The sequence below is a fragment of the Theropithecus gelada genome, chromosome 7a (assembly GCF_003255815.1).
Source record: "Theropithecus gelada isolate Dixy chromosome 7a, Tgel_1.0, whole genome shotgun sequence".
Lineage (NCBI taxonomy): Eukaryota > Metazoa > Chordata > Mammalia > Primates > Cercopithecidae > Theropithecus > Theropithecus gelada.
Genome location: NC_037674.1, coordinates 47,392,127 through 47,413,549, shown reverse-complemented (window position 1 = coordinate 47,413,549; position 21,423 = coordinate 47,392,127). Strand labels below are relative to the sequence as shown.

Below are 21,423 nucleotides of genomic sequence, written 5' to 3'. Positions count from 1 at the left end.
AAAATCAACATTTCTAGTATACCGGAGGGCTCCCATGGGCCCTCTCTGAATCAATCCCCTGCGACCCAGAAGTAACCACTATTCCAACTTCTATTACTGTCAATTAGTCTTGCCTGTTCCTGAACTCTGCATAAATGGAACTTCTGCCTGGTTTCGTTCATTCAACTTTTATGTCTGTGAAGTTTACCCGTGTTGCCACATGTATCCATAATTCATTCTTTTAAAGTTATTTTTCATTATATGAATATACCACAATTTGTTAATTCATCCTACCATCAATGTACAATTTGGGGCTATTATGAATAAAGCTGCTATGAATATTCTTACAATATCTTTCAGTGGGCATCTCTGCTGGGTAGACACACCTACGAGGAATTTCTGGGGCAAAGAGTAGGCAAATGTTTCATTTCAGTAGATTGTTCTCCAGAGTGCTTGGAAACATTTCACCTCCACCCCCACTAGTTTTTGAACATATCACAAAGGAGCTTCTCCATTGGAGTATTCCCTATGGTCTTGCGGAAAAAGAGGAGCTCGATGCGTTCCGCAGTGATAAACCTCAAAGACGGGAGGAGCAGGAGCAATTTCCCAAACCTGAACAGGAGAGAGGACGCCATCAGTTTTACGACCAGCTTCTGAGCACTAGTCCTTGGAGCAGTGCCCTCCCAGGAAAGGCAAGGGAGGAAGCAGAGGAGAGATGAGGTCCCCAGAGTAGGTCAGGAGGTATTTCGACGAAAAGCCGCATTCAGGCCGGGCGCGGTGGCTCACACCTGTAATCCCAGCACTTTGGGAGGCCAAGGCCAGCGGATCACAAGGTCAGGAGATCGAGACCATCCTGGCTAACACGGTGAAACCCCGTCTCTACTAAAAATACAAAAAGTTAGCCGGCTGTGGTGGCGGGCGCCTGTAGTCCCAGCTACTCAGGAGGCTGAGGCAGGAGGATGGCGTGAACCCGAGAGGTGGAGCTTGCAGTGAGCCGAGATCGCGCCACTACACTCCAGCCTGGGCCACACAGCGAGACTCCGTCTCAAAAGAAAAAAAAAAAAAGAAAAGAACTATTTGCTAAGACAGGAGTCCACAACACAAAAGACAGATGGTGAAGCCCCAAGAGACAGATGGGGGAACCAAACCTTCCCTGGGTAGGTCTGATGGCCAGGGTGAATGCCCAGCATCAAGGAGGCTACTCCACACTGGGCAGCCCCAAGCTCCCCTCACCGGGAGTTTCCGGGAAACCTTCCCCACCACTCAGTGATCTGCTGGACTTGCTCTGCCAACCTAAGGCCTTCCTTTCTCTTGCTAGTGCCAAGTGAGCAGCACTGAGCAAGTCATATACCCCTCCCATCTGCCTTCCCTGCTTCTGTTTTTCTGATCTAAAGAGTGGGAGGAAAAAGACATAACTATAAAGTCAGTTAGAGAATGTTTTTTCCAAACTGCAGGTATTGCCCCACTTAGTGGGTCTGAAATTAAATTCAGTGGGTCGCAATCAGCCTTTTCTAAACAAATAAAAGAGAAATATCAGGTAAATTGTACAAGGTAAGGGTAGGAATTACTTCATGGAACTTCACTTCGGTGTCTGTGTGCATATCAGGGGGCGATGGTAATTGTGTTTCTTCCTGGGTGTTGCAGTTTTTAAAAACTGAAATAATACGCTGGATTAGAGAACCCCAAACCACTATCTTCACACTCAATTCTGCTTGTAATAGGCAATGAACCACTATGGAAGGGGCATAGGAAATCTTAACCAGCATTATGAAATTTGACGCATAACCAATATGCCAGGACATCTCTGGGAGCTGGTTCCAACAGAAACTTGGCAGAGAAAGGCTGCTGGTTTCTGAATGTCTCTGATGCCCACTCTTCTTCAGATGCTAAGTCAAGTCTTAGTAGTAGCAGCGTTCTCCCTATGCTCATAAGCAGCACAAATCTTCCTGTGCTGTGTGGCATAGACTTCGTATACTGTGACTTTTCTTAAAAGGAAATTACCTCTTCTCCTTGTAATCATTTCTTAGATTAGAGATGATGCAAGGATGCCCATATTAGCTCACTTCTTCAGAAAGAAACTGCTGGGAGCCCCAAAGAATGCAGATAACATGGTCTAAAATAGCCAGTAGATGCCTGAAGGCCAAGTGTTCCAAACTTGCTGAGGCTCCATGACAACTGCCCATGCTGGGCCAAACAGCATAGTCCCAGAGCACTGGCTCCTGCCCTACCCTCACCCAGCCACACTCAGCCTGCAGCAACTCTCCTCCAAACCTAGCCAGGGCCATCCATGTGCTTGGCATCTCTACAGGATGCTCAGTGCACCTCCAAAACACCTTATCATCTTCCCTCAAAACCGTCTTTCCTCCTGGCTTTCCTTTTTATTGTTTTAATAGCGTCTTCTCCCAAAGAGCTCCTCTTCCCTCATTCCTTACCTTCACCCAAACACTGGGTCTGACCTATTCCAACTCCTAGAGTCTCCCTTCCACTCCCCCGGCCATGCCCAAAGATCAGAACTTCATGGAACCACCTGGAAGGTGGCAGTAGCTGCCACCCCCTTCCCAGTAGTATCCTCTGTACCCATGGCCATGCCCGTCTGCGTGAGGTCCAGCCCTGTGTATGACACACTCCTGCTCGGAAACCTGCAGTAGCTGCTCTCTGCCTCCCAAGTCAGACGTGGCCTTTGGCTGGCATTCAAAGTCCTGAATGGACTGGTCCTGGCGTACTTTTCTGGCTTATTCTCCCCATTTCTCACTGGCAGGAACCTGTTATACCTTCAAGGTGGGCTCCTGTCCTAACAACATATCATGCTTGCCCCTCTCTCCCTTTGCAAATGATGTTTTCTTTTAGACTTCTTCCTTTCAAGTCCAGCCGTCTCCCCAAAGTCCCTCCCAATTCTGCTTTACGCTTCCCATGCCAAAGGGTCTCTGTCTCCTGCAGATTCATGCAACCCTCAGTACCTGACTAGGGCAGTTTGCATCTTCAGTGCGGTCACTGCTGGTTGTCTCTGGAAGGCAGTAGCTTTGTCTTATGTACATCTTGGTCCCCACCCCGGGACCTGGTACTGTGCCTGGGACACAGTAGATGTTTGCTGTGTGCCGCTGAACTGAGACCCTTGTGCTGTCTAATCAGTGAGCCCTGGGAGGGTGTGGGAGAGGCGGGGAAAGGGTAGAGAGGGCAGGGACAGATGAGTGGGTGGGCGCATGCTCAGGTCACCTCACGGGCTGGCTGGGGTGGTGGGCCTTGCTGTGCTGGCTCAGCATCACTTGGGACTGGTCCTGCAAGGCCTCTACGTGCTCAGGATCCTTCAGTCCCCGCGTCTCTGGGGAGAAGCAGCACCAGTGAGCTTAGCACAGGTTTACAGCTGTTATAAGGCTGGCCATGAAGTGGTGGCCCAGGGCTCTGGCTGCAGACATGGGCATGGGGTCCTGTGGGGTGGGCTTTGCCAGGGCCAGGGGAGCCACGAGGGGCTCTGGTGGGGGCTCAGGGTCTCCCAGGGGCTCCCAGCCTGCCCTGTCCCCTCACAGTCAACCAGGACTGGCCCCAAGGAGAAGGGAGTCCAGCCTCACCCCTTTCCTCCCGCCCCCCAGGATAGAGGCCTACACACATCTGCACACATGTGGGTGGTACAGGGAGAGTGAGAGGCACAGGGAAGTCACCAGAATTCCCATTCAAGGCTTAGACAGAGACTCAGCTACCTGGCTTGAAGAGGACCAGGGCCTTCATGCAGGCGAACTCCGTGGGGTCCACCGCCAATGCCCGGAACCGAGAGATAGTTTCCCGCAGGACACGCGTCTCCATGCTGGCCAGTGTGAGCCGACCCTGGGCACCACCGGCAGCAGAGGCCTCAGGCGGTGCCAGCAGAGGACAGCTGTCCAGAGGCAGAGACCACTGGATGGCCCCGAGGAGGAAAAGTTCACTCCACGCCTCTTCCAGCAGGATCACCTGTGCTCAGAAAGGGATGCCTGTTATGGCAGACACACAGCTTCTCTGGCTCAGTCTGGAGGCTCTGCCACCATCTCAGGCACCCAAGGAATAGAAGTGCTGTCCTGGGACTCAAGAATGCTCTCCTGACATCAGCCAGGGGCCCAGAGCTCTGGGATTTGGCACCATCTGGCTCAGCTGCCTACCATCCGAGACACTGGGTTCCATCCAGCGCTGCAGCTGGGACATTTAGGAACGCCCAGAGCCATTTGAAGTTGGGCAGCCTCAGAGACTTGCCTCATGAGTGTCCTAAGTTGAGTGTATTCAAGAGGCGTGGCCTGACTCTTCTGAGCTGCTCCACCCCAGCACACAGACTGGCTGAGGGCCTCAGACCCTCCTCGTGCCTCTCCTCCTGGCTTTCCCGAAAGATCTGCTTGCCCTTTAGAAGCTGAGAGGGATGGCCCAGAGCCAGAGAGACTGGACTAAAATGCAAGCCCTGAGGTCACAGGCACTTGTGCTCCAAGGGGGCCTAGAGTCAGCCACTCAGGCTGTTCAGGGTGTGTAGGTCACTTGTCACCCACAGAATGTCTGCAGGGCCTGAGGGTCTTCCAGAACTTAAGACGACCCTGGGCCCTGTGGGTCCCTGGCCACCATCATCTCCTAGGGGTGCACCCCGACCATCATCCCTGCGCCGAAGATGCATGCACCCCCACTGTTACCATCCCTGAGATGCACCCCAGCCACTGCTGGCTCAGAGGTGTGTGTGTCCCCAGCCATCACCATCCAAGCTGTGTGCACCTCCATTCATACTGGCATGGGGATGTGTGTGCCCTGTCTGGGTGACTCGAGTGGGCCGCCTGACCCTAGCCCAGCCTAGCTCCCCAGCAGGCAGGCCGGTCTGTACCTGATCCCGGAAGGGCAGGCTGGAGAACACAGGTAGGTTCTTGGCCCACTTGACGGCCATGAAGAGCAGGCGAGCTGAGGTTTCATGGATGCTGTCCAGGCCGCAGGGGGAGGAAGACGAGTATGGAGAGGAGGGGAACTCGGGGTCATTGCTGGTGACATCAATATTCTCATCAGCTGTTGGAGGAGGAGGTTGTGATCTTAGCATCTGCTTCTCAGGAGGTGGCAGGGAGTGCTTGGGGCCCGGGGAAGTGAGGATCAAGGCGAGGCGCTGCAGCCCCACTGTGACCCGGGTAGCCAAGCCTGCTGTGCTCTCAGCCGCTCTCCCACTTACCATCCTCTGGCTCCAGCTTAGCACAGGTTTCGGCTGTTATAAGGCTGGCCATGAAGTGGTGGCCCAGGGCTCTGGCTGCAGACATGGGCGTGGGGCCCCGTGGGCTGGGCCCTGCCGGGGTCGGGGGAGCCACCAGGGGCTCCGGCCGGGGCTCAGTGCTGGACTCCATGCTGTCCAGGCGGACCTGGGCTGTGCTTCGGGGCTGGCGCTCGTTCTGCACGGCTGGGGAGGCAGGAAGGGTCAGAACGACCCGCCAGCCAGTCCCGCTGCCCATCTCTTGTCACGTCCCCCCGGGCCAGCGCCCTGCCTCACCGTCCTGGTTCATGCCCGCCTGCAGGCACTTCTTCAGCCGGCAGGCCTGGCACTGGTTGCGATGCGCCTTGTCCACAGGGCACATCCCTGCCCCCACCTGGCACCTGCAGGCGAAGACGAGACCCCGGGGGTCAGTGTCCCTCCCAGGTCCTGAACCATGGCTTTGGACATTTTTGCCCAAGCCCCTCCTCCCCTGAACGCCCCCTCACCCCTCCAGAACCCCTCAGGGGCAGGAGCCCAGCAGGGCCCACCGCCCTCACCTGTAGATGAGCCTCCGCCGCACGCTCCTCTTGAAGAAGCCACTGCAGCCGTTGCAGGCATAGATGCCGTAGTGCTTCCCGCTGCTGCTGTCTCCGCACACGCGGCACTGGAGCGAGGGGCTCACGCCTGAGGGGCAGGGGGCAGGGGGCAGGGCTGCACGCTCCCCTCCGTCCCTCAGGTCCTTTTCCCAGTCCTCAGGCCCCGTCCACCCGCATTTGAACGAACCCACGCGTGACTCTTCCATCCGGAGACGTGTCTCCCTCATTGTGCATCCACACCCCAGCCCCCAGCCCCATTCCCTGCCCTCTCTCCTCCCTGAGTGGAATTTTCAGCAAGAGTCCAAGCCCTGGCTCCACTTCCCCAGCTCCCATCCCTTCTCTGTGGGTGGCTTCAGGCTGCGTCCTCCCACAGAAACATTCTTGTCAACACCACTAGGGACCTCTGGGCTGTTAAGCCCTAAGGGCGCTTCTCTGTTCTTTCCTTCCCCATCGGCTGGGCTGTCCTGTCCTGGCTCTGCAGCCTGCCCGCCCCCAACCCCCCTCCCCACCCCACTGTGTTTCTAGGAATCTGGGTTTGCCCGCAGGCTACCCCACCCTTGCCCACAGCCGGTGGGGCTGGGTCTGAGTTGCTCTGGCTCCTTCCATGGTTCCCGGGAACCTCTGGCCCTTACCCTGCTCCCCAAGGGCCCAGACCTGACCCTACCTCCAGGAGAAGCCATACCTGTTGGATCCTCCCCCAGGCCCCACCTGCCTGGAGACTCCTTCCTGGAGGCAGCCCCAGCTGCAGGCGCAGCTGCAGCCACGGTGGAGCTCATCAGAGCTGTTGGTCTGGTGTTGGTGGGTTCCAGGGCAGCCTCTGCCTGCCTGTGGGAGGCCTGGGTTGCTGAGCCGGGCCCAGCCTCTACCTCAGTCCATGAACCTCTGTCTCTCTGCGCCCGTCTCTCTTCTCTCTCTGCTCCTACCTCTCCGTGGCAGCCCCCTCTGCCTTTGTCTCCCTGTCTCTGTGTCTCTCTATGGGTCTCCGCCTCTCTGTCTTCCTGCCTGAACTCTGTCTGAACTCAGGAGCTGCCCCAAGGTTCCGAAGCCCCTCACAGCAGAGGCTCTGGCTTGAGGAGATTTCTCCCGGGGCAGCCGCTGGATGCAGTTTATGATCCTCTTAATCTTTACTGTCTCCACAGGGGATCAGTCGGCCACACCTGCAGCATTACCAAGGTGCCCTGGGAGCCGGTCAGTCCTGCTACCCCATGCTGGTTCCTGGGCTGCCCAAGGTCCCCCGGGGCCCTCCTGCCCTATGTGCTCAGATGTTCACCATTCCATGCCACATCTTGAAGAGATGTATGGACTCCACTTCTCCCAAGGACTTTAAATCTTTTTTTTTTTTTTTTATACAGAGTCTCGCTGTGCCACCCAGGCTGGAGTGTAGTAGCGTGGTCTCAGCTCACTGCAAACTCTGCCTCCCGGGTTCAAGCGATTCTTCTGCCTCAGCCTCCCGAGTAGATGGGATTACAGGCGCCTGCCACCACGTTTGGCTAAGTTTTTTGTATTTTTAGTAGAGATGGGGTTTTGCCATGTTGGCCAGGCTGGTCTCGAACTCATGACCTCAAGTGATCTGCCTGCCTTAGCCTCCCAAAGTGCTGGGATTACAGGCGTGAGCTACCGTGCCTGGCTGGACTTTAAATTCTTTTGAGCTGCTTGGCACACGTCCGAAGGCAAGTGTGTGGCCAGTGTGTGTGCCTGTGCCTGTGCGGGTCCTGCCTGAGACACTCCCCTTGGGTCCTAGGTAGCTCTGGCTCTGCCCCCCGAGTTTCTCACTCCAATCCCTTGGAAAGAGACTGCTTCAGGCTCACAGTTTGAGGATCCGGCCCCCACCAGAAGGCTAGCAGTCCCCAGACGCCTGGCACAGAGGATGCTCCCAGAACTGTCCCCCGTAGGGTCTGAGGCTGGCCTGGAGGAAAGAGGCTCGGAGCTCCATCTGGGGGGTCTCCTTCAGGCCTGTGAGGGAGCAGAAGAGGAGCTGGCAGGCTCTTCCCTCACCCGCCTGGAGAGTCAGGCCTGCAGGACAAGAGCCGGTGAGGACATAGCCACCTTAAGCCTGGCCACGGGCTCTCAGGAGGCCTCCCCTTACCCCCGAACTCAGCCTCACAGTTCCGCCGGCCTCTCGCCACGCCAGCTCCTGCACTGCCCCCAGGCCCAGCCTTCCCAGCTCAGGCCCAGCGATGCCTCTGCTCCTGTGGGAAGGAGAGGGAAGGAGGAACCTATCTGACATCCTTGTCTTATAGCAAGCCCCGGGCCCCCGCAGGGAGTGTGGAGAGAGCAGAGGCAGACCCAGGTTCAAGTCCCTTCTCCATCACCAGCCAGCCTTGTGTCCCTGAGAAAGTGACTCAACCTGTCCAAACTTCAGTTCCTCACCTGTAAAACAGGATGAAGAAAGCACCTGTCCTATGGGTATAGTTGGGGAACTAAAGACAGTGGTTCAGGAAACATGTTTCAGCGCCTGGTACTCAGTGAGAACCTAATAAATGGTGCGTGCAGTTGATATTGTTATTATTCTTGGGGTTATTGAGAAGATCACACTCAGCAGCCTTTTCTTGCCTGCTCCTCCGCCCCCAGCCCCACCTGCCGGCCCCCTCTCTGCCCGGGACAGAGCTGAAAGCCTATGCTGTCCTGGAAGGGACCACTTGTTCCCAGCAGACCAGAGCTCACCTCTGGGTGAGCTGGGGTGGGGTTGGTCCAGCCTTAGACCCCAAGGGGAAGCGGGCAGAGCGTGAAGCTTCTAGAAGGATCACGGAGTTAAGGGGACAGGGGGCGGGGCCTAGCCCTTATGTAAGTGGGGTTAACCCTCCCTGTGACAGAGAAGCACAATTGGGGATTTGGGAAGTCAGCTCGAGGGGCTTTGCAGGGTAATCCGCTTTCTGGGGCCTCAGAAGATCGAGGCCACCGGGCCGGGTGCTCTCACCTGTCCTCCTCTCCTCCGTCCTCACCCCTCCCTGCCTCCTCTGCCAAAAAGCCCCTCAGGACAAGGTCTCCAGCTCCACCTAAGACCGAAGCTGAGGGCATCCTCCATGAACTGGACTGGCCACTGCCTTCTTCCCGAAGTCGCTCTTTCCCATCTCTTCTACAACACGGGTCTTTGTCTTGAACTTGTCATCGCCTCCATGTACCCAGAGGCTGGTCCCAGCAGCCCTTCCCGCTCTCTCCTCGGGCAGTCTCACACATCCTCACAGCTTCCACGGCCACTTCACATCACTTCCACTGTGGAGTCCAGCTCCACATGCCCCAGACCAACCCACCCCCAATTTATCTGCACAGAGGTAGTAACCCCAGGATTGGGGAGCCGCCTGGAGCAAATGCGTGCAGGTTTGAAAATGCCTAAGGCTGAGCTCAAGGGCCTAAGACTCTGGTGTCTTATCAGCAGCCAAGGACAAGCTGATGACAAAGGTGCATCAGAGACGAGACACGGAAACTCAGGACAGCGCTGCACTGTCGCGGGAGCCAGGGACGGGGAGGAATCAGCAATGGTGGCATCATCACGCAAGTGTTCCGTGTCATGCAGAAAGCAAGCATGCTGAATTCTTACACAGATCCTTTAAACCTCACAGCAGCCCTGTAAAGGAGCTGTTCTTACTAGCCTCAACTCATGGGTGGGGAAAAACAGAGTCAGAGAGGTTAAGTAATTTGCTTCAGGCCACACAGCTAGTGAGTGGTGGAGGAGGCTGGGGATGCACATGAGGATTTCGGACTGGGCCTGGCACCACACTCGGCTTTGCCCCAGGACACCCTCCCAGGTGGGGCAGCCGCCTCCTTGAGTTTCAGCAGCAGGAGGAGCTGGTGCCCTGGGAGGGAACATGATTCAGGAGACCTGGTGGTGGGGAGGGAGCGTGGCTATGAGGGAAGGAGACGGGGCTGAGGGGTGGCGGGGGGGGGTAACATTAAGGAAAGATTTCTTTTCTCTCACAAATTGAGATATTTAAAGAAAAATATTTCAGGAATGCGGTTCCTTTTAAAATGAGAGCTACAGAGGAGAAAGAGCCAGGAAGAGAGGTGAGGTGGGTGTACCTCGAACCCTGCCCCATACCCAGCTTCTCTGGAGAGACACCTGCAGGCTTGAGGGGGCAGCAGCTGGCAGGAGAGGAGGGGCTGCTCCTGCCTGCAGAGAGCCAGGGCTTAAGGGCAGGCTGGGGCCAGCACCCCTCCTCTCAGAGCCTGGCTGTGTGGGCTTGGGGAAGTTATTCTGCCTCTCAGTTTCATGCGCTCTGGAATGGGTAGGATGGTGTCCCGTTGGGTAGTTGTGGTGGGATTGAAGGAGGTGAACTGAAGGGGAAAGGGTAGACGGAAGGGAGGAGGAGGCAGGGGCAGGGCTGTTGGAGGAGAGCGCTTCCTTCTCTCAGGGGCAGCAGGTACAGGGGTGGCCGCTGAGCTGGGCTGGCTTTGCCCCTCCTGCTCCATCTGCCCAGACCCTTCCCATCCCTGAAGGCCAGTCCAGGGCTCACCTCCTCCAGGCTGCCTGCCCTGACTCCTCAGGCCGCCTGTGCTCTCTGAGGGAGAGCTTGTTCGGGTGCCGATCTTGTCCTTATGTTGAACCTCACTCCAGGTCAACTTTCTCTCCTCCATCCAGATGGAAGATTCCAGGGAACAGGCTTAGAGTTTCAGGTTAGCTGGGGATGACGATCCCAAGGCACTTAATGGACAGAGAATCTGTTTTCAAACTTGTCTGTATTTCCCTATATTCTATAGTGGCTATGTATTACCTAAAAAGGCAAAAACAAAACAAGCAAAGCCACACAAGAAACCTAATCGCATCCAAATGAAAGCCCCCTGCAGTGTTCGACCTGCCCGTTTTTACGCTGTTTATTTTGACTGTATTCTGTCACTCCATCATGTGGATGCCAGCCGAAATCCTCGAGGCGGGCCCTGGGTTCTTTGGCAGGTCAGGCCAGCCAGAGCCGTGCCCTGTGCACTGTGCTGGGGGAGAGGAAACCAAAGCCCAGCAGGGCCTGGGGGCTGGGGGGGTCTCCCCGATCTGTGATCACCAGCTGCTGGGGCAGACGCCAAAGGATTACTCAGCCCAAAGCCCTGAATCTGCTGACTAAGCTGCCAGAGGCCACCTTATCACTAATACAATTATTCCCCCAGGGGACAGGTCAGCAACTTCCTCTGACTCCCAGGATGCCTGGGCCGGGTGGGGGTGGAGTGAGAAGGCGTGACACAGGCATCAGGCCGGACTTCTCTCTGCACCCTCAGGGCCCTGGCAAGGAATCCTCTGTCCTAACCTCTCTAGGGGGAGCGGCTCTTCTGGCTTCTTGTCTGGGGCAAGCAGCCACAATACTGGGTCCCGGGAACAAATCCTCCAGGATTTCTTTTTTATTTAATTTAATTAATTAATTTATTTATTTTGAGACGGAGTCTTTCTCTGTCGCCCAGGCTGGAGTGCAGCGGTGTGATCTTGGCTTACCGCAAACTCTGCCTCCTGGGTTCAAGCAATTCTCCTGCCTCTGCGTCCTGAGTAGCTGGGACTACAGGCGCCCACCATTATGCCTGGCTAAGTTTTGTGTTTTTAGTAGAGACGGGGTTTCACCGTGTTGGTCAGGCTGGTCTTGAACTTCTGACCTTAGGTGATCCACCCGCCTCTGCCTCCCAAAGTGCTGGGATTACAGGCATGAGCCACTGTACCCAGCCCCAGGATTTATTTTCCTTCCTTCCTTCCTTGCTGCCTGCCTGCCTCCCTCCCTTCTTTATTTCTCTTTTGTTCTTTCTCTCTCTCTCTTTTTGAGACAGAGTCTTCCTCTGTCACATAAACTGGAGTTCTGTGGCGAGATCACAGCTCACTGCAGCCTCAATCTCCTGGGCTCAAGCGATCCTCTCACCTCAGCCTTCCGCGTACGTAGCCGGGACTACAGGTGAACACCACCATGCCTGACTTTTTAGTTTTTCTTAGGGATGGGGTCTCCCTATCTTGCCCAGGCTGGTCTGGAACTCCTGGGCTCAAGTGATCCTCCTGCCTCAGCTTCCCAAAGTGCTGTCACCATGCCTGGCCCAGGATTTGTTTCTTAAACAGTCACCCACTCCCACAAATTCCTGCCTACCTCCCGAATTCCTGCCCCCCACCCCCAAGTGTCTTCACCTTCTTTGAAGCATAGCTAGTGGTGAGCACACAGGCCCTGGAGCTGAGGTCTCAGCCATTCACTCCAGGAAACTATCCCTTGGAAAATTTCACAAAGATTTAACTATATGGATGTGCCCTGCAGCAATTTTGTAAACAACTGGCTCAGTAAGTTATGCTCCCTCCGTACAGTGGAATCCCATGTAGCCACTGCAGCTGGTGGTGTTCCTATATTCATTTACGTGGAAATACGCCCACTATGTCTCAACTTCAAAGCCACTTACAAAACAGCCGTGGATAGTGTGATTTCATGTGGCCCAGGGGAATTTCTGGCTGAAGATCATGGGATGCTTTTCTCCTTGGCAGGAACTAAATGCATCAGTGGTTTCTCTTTCTAGAGCAGGGAGTGGAAGGTGCAGGGCTCTGGGAGGCAGACACCAGCGGGAATGTTTCTTAATAAAGCCTCTTTCTTTTCTTTTCAAGATAACATTTAGAAATGATCTGATATTCCCCTGCAGTTTTCCCAGCCGTTGGGCCAGTAAAGTCTTTTTCCCCTTGAAGTCTTCTTTTTTTTTTTTTTTTTTTTTTTTTTTTTTTTTTTTTGAGACGGAGTCTTGCTCTGTCACCCAGGCTGGAGTGCTGTGGCCGGGTCTCAGCTCACTGCAAGCTCCGCCTCCCGGGTTCCCGCCATTCTCCTGCCTCAGCCTCCCGAGTAGCTGGGACTACAGGCGCCCGCCACCTCGCCCGGCTAGTTTTTTGTATGTGTTTAGTAGAGACAGGGTTTCACCGTGTTAGCCAGGATGGTCTCGATCTCCTGACCTCGTGATCCGCCCGTCTCGGCCTCCCAAAGTGCTGGGATTACAGGCTTGAGCCACCGCGCCCGGCCCCCCTTGAAGTCTTCTAAAGGCCTAAGCAGAGCTGGCGGGGGCCCTGCCCTGTCCTGGGACAGGCAGACAAAAAGCAGCCTGTCTGGAACATGCACCATCTGTTGCTCCACCCTGGGTCACCTCTTCCTCCTTTGTACCTGAGATGACTGACAGGGACGACCTCCAGGTTAGCTTGGCCTGGCTCCCAGGCACCGTGCGAGGTGGGCGTCTCAGTTCTGTAGCAGAGCTGTCACCAGACGCCACCACAGACATTCTCCCCACAGGCAAATATTTCTATTTCATTTGAATGTTTAATACTACACATGTATTACAGCTCTAACCTGGATAAAATAAAGTTATTTGTATTTTAAAAAAGGAGAATGGCTAATTTGAAATCAATATTACCTATAATAATGATAGGAAACATTTATAAAGAAATTCAGTCTTTATGTGTGAAAATGAAAAGCTCTCTATGCTTTCATTTTCTCTCCCTCTTCACCCAAGAAGAGGACCTAAATCTCTAGCGGCTGCTCTGGCCTGAGCCTTGGCTGCTCGGAACAGCTGCAAGCCCCATTGCAGAGGCCGCCCGTCCACCTGCTGCACCAGGTGTAAACCCTTTAGTTGCTGGGCCATGGGCAGATCTGGAGACCCCGGGAAGGGCCAGAACACCGGGGGCAGGCTGGGGCGGGCAGCTATTTGAAAACCAGTACAGAACTATTTTTAAAAGTTTAACAACAGGTACAACCACACCAGAGTACATGAGCTGACTGACCAGTTAATTTATGCTGGAGGTGAGGACACCGTGGAGGAACAGCAGGCAGGGCTGTGTCCAAAAAGTTATCGGGCTCTCAGGCTCAGAGTATGCAGTCTTTTTTTCTTTTTTTTTTTTTTTTTGAGACAGGGTTTCAGTCTGTCACCCAGGCTGGAGTGCAGTGTGGCATGATCATGGCTCACTGCAGCCTCGACCTTCCGGGCCCAAGCAATCCTCCTGCCTCAGCCTCCTGAGTAGCTGGGACCACAAGCGTGTGCCACCACACCTGGCTAATTTTTAATTTTTTTGTAGAGATGGGGTCTACCCTATGTTGCTTAGGTTGGTCTCAAACTCCTGGGCTCCAGTGATCCTCCTGCCTTTGCCTCCAAAGTGCTTGGATTACAGGGTGTAAGTCACTGTGCTTGGCCTATAATTATAATCAAGATAAAATAAAGCTTTTTTGTCTTTTTGAAAGAGACTGGTTAGTTTGACAAAAATACGAGCTGTAATAATAATGGAAAATATTTATTAAGAAATTTTATGTGCCAGACACAGTTCTAAGGGTTTATATGTGTAAACTCATTTAATTCTCATGACAACACAATCAGATAGGCATTATCATTGTTATCCTTGTCTTATAGATGAAACTGACATTATAGAGAAGTGTAGTAATTTGTTCAACATCACACAGCTAGTAAGTGACACAGCTAGGATTCCAACCCAGGCAGATGAGCTGGTTATGTTATGAGAATTTATCTGCTCAAGTGAAAGGGAGAAAAAATGGGATATCATTTTAAAAACACCAAAACTTTCAAGCATTTAATAAAGAAAATCTTCTCCATACATATCTTGCCTCTCTAGGTGGGCTTAAGGAGAAAGCACATATTTTGGATTGTGGAAAGTCACTTTTGAACGGGTATTTCTATTTCCAGCTTTTCTACCAGATGCACATTTTTTTTTTTTTTTTCCTCTTGAGATGGAGTCTTGCTCTGTTGCCCAGGCTGGAGTGCTCACTGCAAGTTCTGCCTCCCAGGTTCACGCCATTCTCCTGCCTCAGCCTCCCAAGTAGCTGGGACTACAGGCACCTGCCACCACGCCTGGCTAATTTTTTGTATTTTTAGTAGAGACGGGGTTTCACTGTGTTAGCCAGGATGGTCTCGATTTCCTGACCTCGGGACCCGCCCGCCTGGCCTCCCAAAGTGCTGGGATTACAGGTGTGAGCCACTGCGCCTGGTCCCAGATGCAGATTCTTAAACTCAAACTATAATAAAATTTACAGAGAAAAGCCAAAGAGTTTCTCTGTAGGAGCCTTTCTTGTTGTCTATGTTCGCTTTTAAAGGCACAGCTCTAGGACTGCATGGGTGTGATGGGGAGTTCCTGTGGCGGGTGTGTGCATGTGTGTACACACGAATGCATATGTCGGGGTAAGAACCTGTCGCATAACCATGGAGGGAGACCTGAGATGACTGGCTTGGCACAGAGATGTGCGCGGCCTGTGTTGTGTCTCTTGTGATTTATTCTTGAGGTCTCAGACAACATCATGACAGCTGCAAGGATTTATAGAAATTTCCCCAATCCAACTGTTTAGATGAGCAGTGTTCCACTGTAACATTTGTTGTATTTTCCTTTGTGACTTTTGATACTGAAGTAAGCTATATTTTCTGGCATTCTTACCTATATTAATTAAGTAATGCTAAATTGAGGTACCACATATCCAGTGTCCCTCCACAGAGACAAAGGATATGTTCTTTAGGAGGACTTTTAGCAAATGCATATGCTCAAAGCAATTCTCCCTAAGACGTGGCACAGGGTCCCAAGTGGACCAGCCGCTGCTCCTCCTTCCAGCCTGGGCTGCATCCCGACCCCTGCCCCATGCTCTGCCCATGGTTTCCTGGACCTCCGAATGCAGCACACTCCTTCCTAGTGGCCTCAAAGGGCTTTGGAAGGCCTGCCCGGAATTGAATTTCTTATATAAACCCTGCATCATGATATGCCAAGATGTTGCTTTCAGTCACCAGGCATTGGAAATAGCTAAATAGATTTTTAATCAATAAATGATGGCACATTTTCAGGATGGCTTTTTTTCTGCCATTGAAAGGGACTGTATGAAAAAATGTTATGATGAAATAGTAAGGTACAAATTATTACAAACATGATGGTATTTGTATGCAAAAACAAAAATAGCTCTAAGTCAGAGGCATGGTGAATAATATTAAGTTCAATATATTAAAATCAGTATTGAATTACATTTAATATATTAAATATATTAATACCAATATGTTATATTTTATATTAAATATAAAATACATTAAATGCACCAATCTCGGCTCACTGCAACCTCTGCCTCTTGGGTTCAAGTGATTCTCCTACCTCAGCCTCCCGAGTAGCTGGAATTACAGGTGCGAGCCACTACGCCTGGATAATTTTTGTATGTTTATTAGAGACAGGGTTTCACTATGTTGGCCAAGCTGGTTTCAAACTCCTGACCTCAGGTGATCTGCCCACCTCGGTCTCCAAAGTGCTGGGATTACAGGTGTGAGCCACCGCGCCCAGCTTATTTTATCGACCTTTTATGTTTATTTAGCATAAGGAATGGTTTGTTTGATAGCCTTTTTTAAAAAAAAATTTTTTGAGACAGCGTCTCAATCTGTCACCCAGGCTGGAGTGTGGTAGCGCCATTATATCTCACTGCAGCCTCAACCTCCTGGACTCAAGCGATCCCCCCACCCAGCCTCCCAGGTAGCTGGGACCACAGGTGTACACCAGCACACCGGCTAATTTTTGTTTTTTTTATTGTAGAGACGGGATCTCACCATGTTGCCCAGGCTGGTCTCAAACTCCTGGGGCTCAAGCGATCCTGCTGCCTTAGCCTCCTAAAGTGCCAGGATTACAGGCGTGCACCATGCCTGGCCTGATAGTCTACTTTCAAGGGCTAACTTACTAAATCTGTGATCTAACATTTTATTCCTGGAACGCGATCTTAAGGCGAGGCTCCCAAATAAGACATGGAAACTTCAAATAACTTCTGGGCCAGGCGCGGCAACTCTCCCAAGGTCAGGAGTTCAAGATCAGCCTGGCCAACATGGTGAAACTCCCTACTAAAAACACAAAAATTAGCCGGGCATGGTGGCGCGTGCCTGCAGTCCCAGCTACCCGGGAGGCTAAGGCAGGAGAATTGCTTGAACCCAGGAGGCGGAGGTTGCAGTGAGCCAAAATCATGCCATTGCACTCTAGCCTGGGCGACAGAGTAAGACTCTGTCTCAAAAACAAACAAAAACAAAACAAAAACTTCTGTGGAAGTCTGGAATTATTTTGAAGATAAAATATTTAAAAACAAATATATACAATTAGAATACATTAAGGGGTTGTTATTAGTTTGTTATGACAATGGTATTGTGGATATGTTAAATTAAAAAATAATTCTGCTAGAGATATACTCTGAGGTACTTACAGGAGAAGAGAGTCAATGTCTTGGATTTGCTTTTAAAAATGTTGGTGAAAAGTTTTTTGTTTTTGTTTTTGTTTTTTAAATAAATGAATGAAGACGGAGTAGATGAACTGAGGACTGAAGTTGATAGTTATTGATGTGGGTGATGGGTACATGGGTATCATGGACCTTTTATCTCTAATTGCAATTTGCGATTGAAATTTTACGTAATAAAAAGTTTAAAATATGTACACACACATACAAGCCGACTACATGAACAATGAAACAAGAGGTACCATTGATGACTTTGGACGCTCTAGAGGCTCCTCAGCTTCCACCCTTCCCATCCTACTCTGTCTCCACTGCCCATCTTCACTTTGCCTTGCAGCTTTGGAGACTCTGAACTGAACCGGGTGATGCGGCAGGCAGGAAATCCCCGGCGCTGCTGGGGAACTGCCGGGTCAGTCGGTGTACCAGCGCCGCCTCCTGGAAGGAGAAAAAGCGCAGCGAGCGGGGCGGTGCCACGTTGCGCTTCCTCTGACCTCGAGTGCTAGCTCTCTCCTTCCCGCCTCTGGCTACTCCCGGTGCTGGCTCCGCTCGGCCTGTTCTTTCCCTTTCTCCAACCGACTCCTCCTCACACTTCAAGATCAGCTCCAAGGCCTCTCCTGAGAGCAGACACTCTATCATCGCTCCCCACATCCCAGGCCCTATCAGAAACGATCTTACTCCTTTATTTCTTTGCGATCGCCCGGCTCCTCCAATCTGCACGGAAGCTTTGTGAGACCAGGGTCTTGTCGATCTTGTTTAAGGGTGTGACACGTAGAAGGAGCCTGATAATTATTTGTTGAGCGCCTAAGTGGATGTAAGCTTGTCCTAGTCCCGGCAGCCTGCGGCGCTTCGGCTCTCTGCCTTCCCGGGACTGGGTCCCAGCAATTGAGGGTTCTAGTGTGTCCGGAGTTGGTTCTTTCCGGTGGGTTCTTGGCCTCGCTGGCTTCAAGAATGAAGCCACGGACCTACCTTCCCAGTGAGTGTTACAGCTAGCTCTTAAAGCTGTAACACTCACTTTGGGCACAGACCCAAAGACTGAGCAGCAGCAAGATTTACCATGAAGAGCAAATGCACAAAGACTACACAACTTCAGAGTGGACCCCAGCAAGTTGCCCCTGCTCGCTGGCCGGTGGCCATCTTTTATTCCCTAATTTGTCCCTGCCCATGTCTTGCTGATTGGTCCATTTTACAGAGTGCTGATTGGTCCATTCTACAGAGCACTGATTGGTCCACTTTACAGTGCTGATTGGTCCATTTTACAGAGCACTGATTGATCCATTTTATAGTGTGCTGATTGGTGCATTTTACAATCCTCTTGTAAGACGGAAAAAGTTCTCCAAGTCCCCACCTGACCCGGAAATCCAGCTGGCTTCTGTCATCAGCACTCACAGGGCCGCACCCTTGGCCTATGCAGCCATTTATTCGGCCATGAGAGGTGTAAAATGTGTTTTAATAAAAGATATTTACCTGGCCAGAACCTAAACTGATCGAAGCAATAAGTTACTCGGAAGGGAATGCTATTGTCCTACGGGGCTTTCCAGACTGCCACAATGATGTTCCATTCCCCAAAGAAGCAGCATCCCTTGGCATAAGACTGTGGTTTCCACGGCGTGCTCAGTGAAGCTGCTGGGAAGGGTGGGTCCTTCTGCAGTCTCTACTGGGACTCCCTCTGCTTTCATCTGTTTTATAGTTGGATTTTGTTTGAAGAAGTTTTTTTTCTCTTCCTAAAGAGTGACAAGTGGGTTGCAGTGAGTCTCAGGTATGAGACTGTGCACATTAGCTGGGTGGCCTCGGCCAAGTCTCTTCACGTCTCTGGACTGTTACTATGAGGAAATCATGGAGCTAATAGTGGAGCTTCAAGTCTGGGTGAAGGCAGAGGACCGAATCAGAGGACCTCTCAAGTTCTGTCTCAGATCTGATTTATTGTACCCAGAGTCACAAAATAGCAGGTAGTTGGATCCACTTGGAATACCCTGAAAGGCCACAAGATGGAAGTGTTACTCCATGAGAAAAGTTTGGCCTGCTCTGCACTGTTTCATCCCCCAATTTGTAGCATAAGAGACTTGAGAATTTCTTCTTTGGAATTGTAGCAAAGTAAACACTTCACCAACACGCACTTGCATCTTCAGGCAGAGGATTTAAGCTCTTACTAAAGAACCCCAGCGGTTCCCTATAGCGTTTCATGCTCAACTTTGTTTTCTTCTATCAAAGCACCAAAGAGGGGTTGAGCTACAGTCGGGAGACTGCCTGACGCGGAGGTGGCATCCACGCCCCCTGGGAGTATCGCCCCATTGTGTCCTGATACACTGGCTCATGTGTGTCAGAGCTCCTGACATATCGCAAACACCCAGTAAACAGCTGTTGAGTGGAGTGGATGTTGGATTTATTTAACTGAATCATGTACTTGGCATTAAAATGTACAGTGCCCTCTACAGACGGTTTTCATGTTCCCACAGGAACTGTTGAGATGAGTTTTATTTTTTATTTTTTATTTTTTAGACAGAGTCTCGCTCTGTCGCCCAGGCTGGAGTGCAGTGGCGTGGTCTCGGCTCACTGCCACCTCTGCCTCCCGGGTTCAAGCAATTCTCCTGCCTCAGTCTCCCGAGTAGCTGGGACTACAGGTGCCTGCCACCACACCTGGCTAATTTTTTGTATGTTTAGTAGAGACAGGGTTTCACCGTGTTAGCGAGGATGGTCTCTATCTCCTAACCTCATGATCTGCCCACCTCGGCCTCCCAAAGTGCTGGGATTACAGGTGTGAGCCACTGCGCCCCACCAGGAACTGATGAGATGACTGGAAAATGGCTGGAGACAGACGCTTTGTCTAGAATTTGGTTTCCTGTATTCTAGAAGTGATTGCCTCAAGGCCCAGATTCCCAGGATCTGGGGATCAGCGAGCAGGAAGGGCATTTACTGAATCAGGCCTCGGAGCAAGTATCAGGTGAATCCTGGCAAACCTACTATGGATGAGGGTCTCACCACAGAAAGGTGAGATTCTGTGCACACGCTTGGTCAGGAACCTCTGTCATGTTACACTTTGCTGGTAGATAAAGAAAGTATGAAAGCAACAGGATTAGGCAAACTTCGCTCCGGCAGGAAGGATGTGCCTTAGCAGCAGACACTAGGAATGGAGGCAGGGTGACATGGAGGAGCGAGGGGTGTTGACTTCTCATGGCCCTGCCAGTCAGGGGAGCTGGAAAGGTACTTGGAGGAGGTGGTACAGAGGTGATGACTGGGGTCACCTGGCAGACAGTGTGAGTGATGATCAAGAGCGCATGGCTGGGCACGGTGGCTCACGCCTGCAATCCCACCTTTGGGAGGCCAAGGCAGGCAGATCACCTGAGGTCAGGAGTTTGAGACCACCCTGGCCAACATGGCAAAACCCCGTCTCTACTAAAAACACAAAAATTAGCTGAGCGTGGGTGGTGGGCACCTGTAATTACAGCTATATGGAAGGCTGAAGTGGGAGAATCGCTTGAACCCAGGAGGTGGAGGTTGCAGTTAGCCAAGATCACACCACTGCACTCCAGCCTGGGTGACAAGAGCAAAACTCTGTCTAGAAAAAAAAAAGAAAGGAAAAAAAGGTGGTTCATGCCTGTAATCCCAGCACTTTTGGAGGCTGAGGCAGGCAATTGCTTGAGCTCAGGAGTTTGAGACCACCCTGGGCAACAAAGTGAGGCTCTGTCTCTAACGAAAAAAGGAAGGGAGGGAGGGAGGGAAGGAAGGAAGGAAACAAGGAAAGAAGGAAGCAAGGAAGAAAGGAAGGAAAGAATGGCGGGGGAGAGGGGGAAGGAAGGAAGAAGGAAGGAAGGAAGGAATGGGGGGGAGAGGGGGAAGAAAGGAAGAAGGAAGGAAGGAAGAAAGGAAGGAAGGAATGGCGGGGGAGAGGGGGAAGGAAGGAAGGAAGGAAGGAAGGAATGGCGGGGGAGGGGGGAAGGAAGGAAGAAGGAAGGAAGGAATGGCGGGGGGAGGCGGAAGGAAGGAAGGAAGGAAGAAGGAAGGAAGGAAGGAATGGGGGGAAAAGGGGGAAGGAAGGAAGGAAGGAAGAAGGAAGGAAGGAAGGAATGGGGGGGGAAGGGGGAAGGAAGGAAGGAAGGAAGGAATGGCGGGGGAGAGGGGGAAGGAAGGAAGGAAAGAAGGAAGGAAGGAAGGAAGGAAGGGTGAGTGAGTGTATGCCCGGAGCCTAAGAGCCAGAAAACTTTTTTGGACGCAGCCCTGCCTGCTCTTCCCTCCCAGTGTGCTCACCACCAGCATAAATGAACTGAACTCTGAATCCTGGCTGGACCATCCTGTCAGGGCCTGTGCATGGAGCAGCCCTGGTGACCACCATGAATGGCCTGGACAGGTCCTGACTAGCTGTTTGCTACCTTGATGGCCTCCCTGACCCTTGCGGCAGCCAAGGAATGTTCAGCCCTTCCTGAGTGGGTGACTGGGGATGGAGCACCAAAAAGGCTGTTTTGAATTATCCCATGCTCCACGCTATTCGTTATTCCAGTGTGTGCACACTCGAGTAACACTCAGA

General features: G+C 52.2%; 1 protein-coding gene across 1 annotated transcript; it reads right to left on the bottom strand.

The window, feature by feature from the left end:
• Positions 1–265: 265 nt before the first annotated feature.
• Positions 266–6,955, bottom strand: NR2E3 (nuclear receptor subfamily 2 group E member 3). Its single transcript, XM_025389818.1, has 9 exons — positions 6,951–6,955; positions 6,431–6,537; positions 5,710–5,836; positions 5,450–5,553; positions 5,138–5,359; positions 4,805–4,980; positions 3,675–3,921; positions 3,193–3,298; positions 266–591 (listed from the first exon to the last, which is right to left on the bottom strand). The coding sequence occupies exons 1-9, from the start codon at positions 6,953–6,955 to the stop codon at positions 459–461; spliced, it is 1,227 nt and encodes a 408-aa protein (XP_025245603.1). The 3' UTR covers positions 266–458.
• Between the last annotated feature and the right edge of the window lie 14,468 nt (positions 6,956–21,423).

What these genes read in the sequence shown, in the direction of transcription:
- NR2E3 (XM_025389818.1), bottom strand. An exon ending in CGGCGGAGGCTCATCTACAG is followed by an intron (nt 5,554 to 5,709) that starts GTGAGGGCGGTG and finishes CTTCGCCTGCAG; the next exon opens with GTGCCAGGTGGGGGCAGGGA. An exon ending in CACCCCAGCCAGCCCGTGAG is followed by an intron (nt 592 to 3,192) that starts GTGACCTGAGCA and finishes TCTCCTGTTCAG; the next exon opens with GTTTGGGAAATTGCTCCTGC.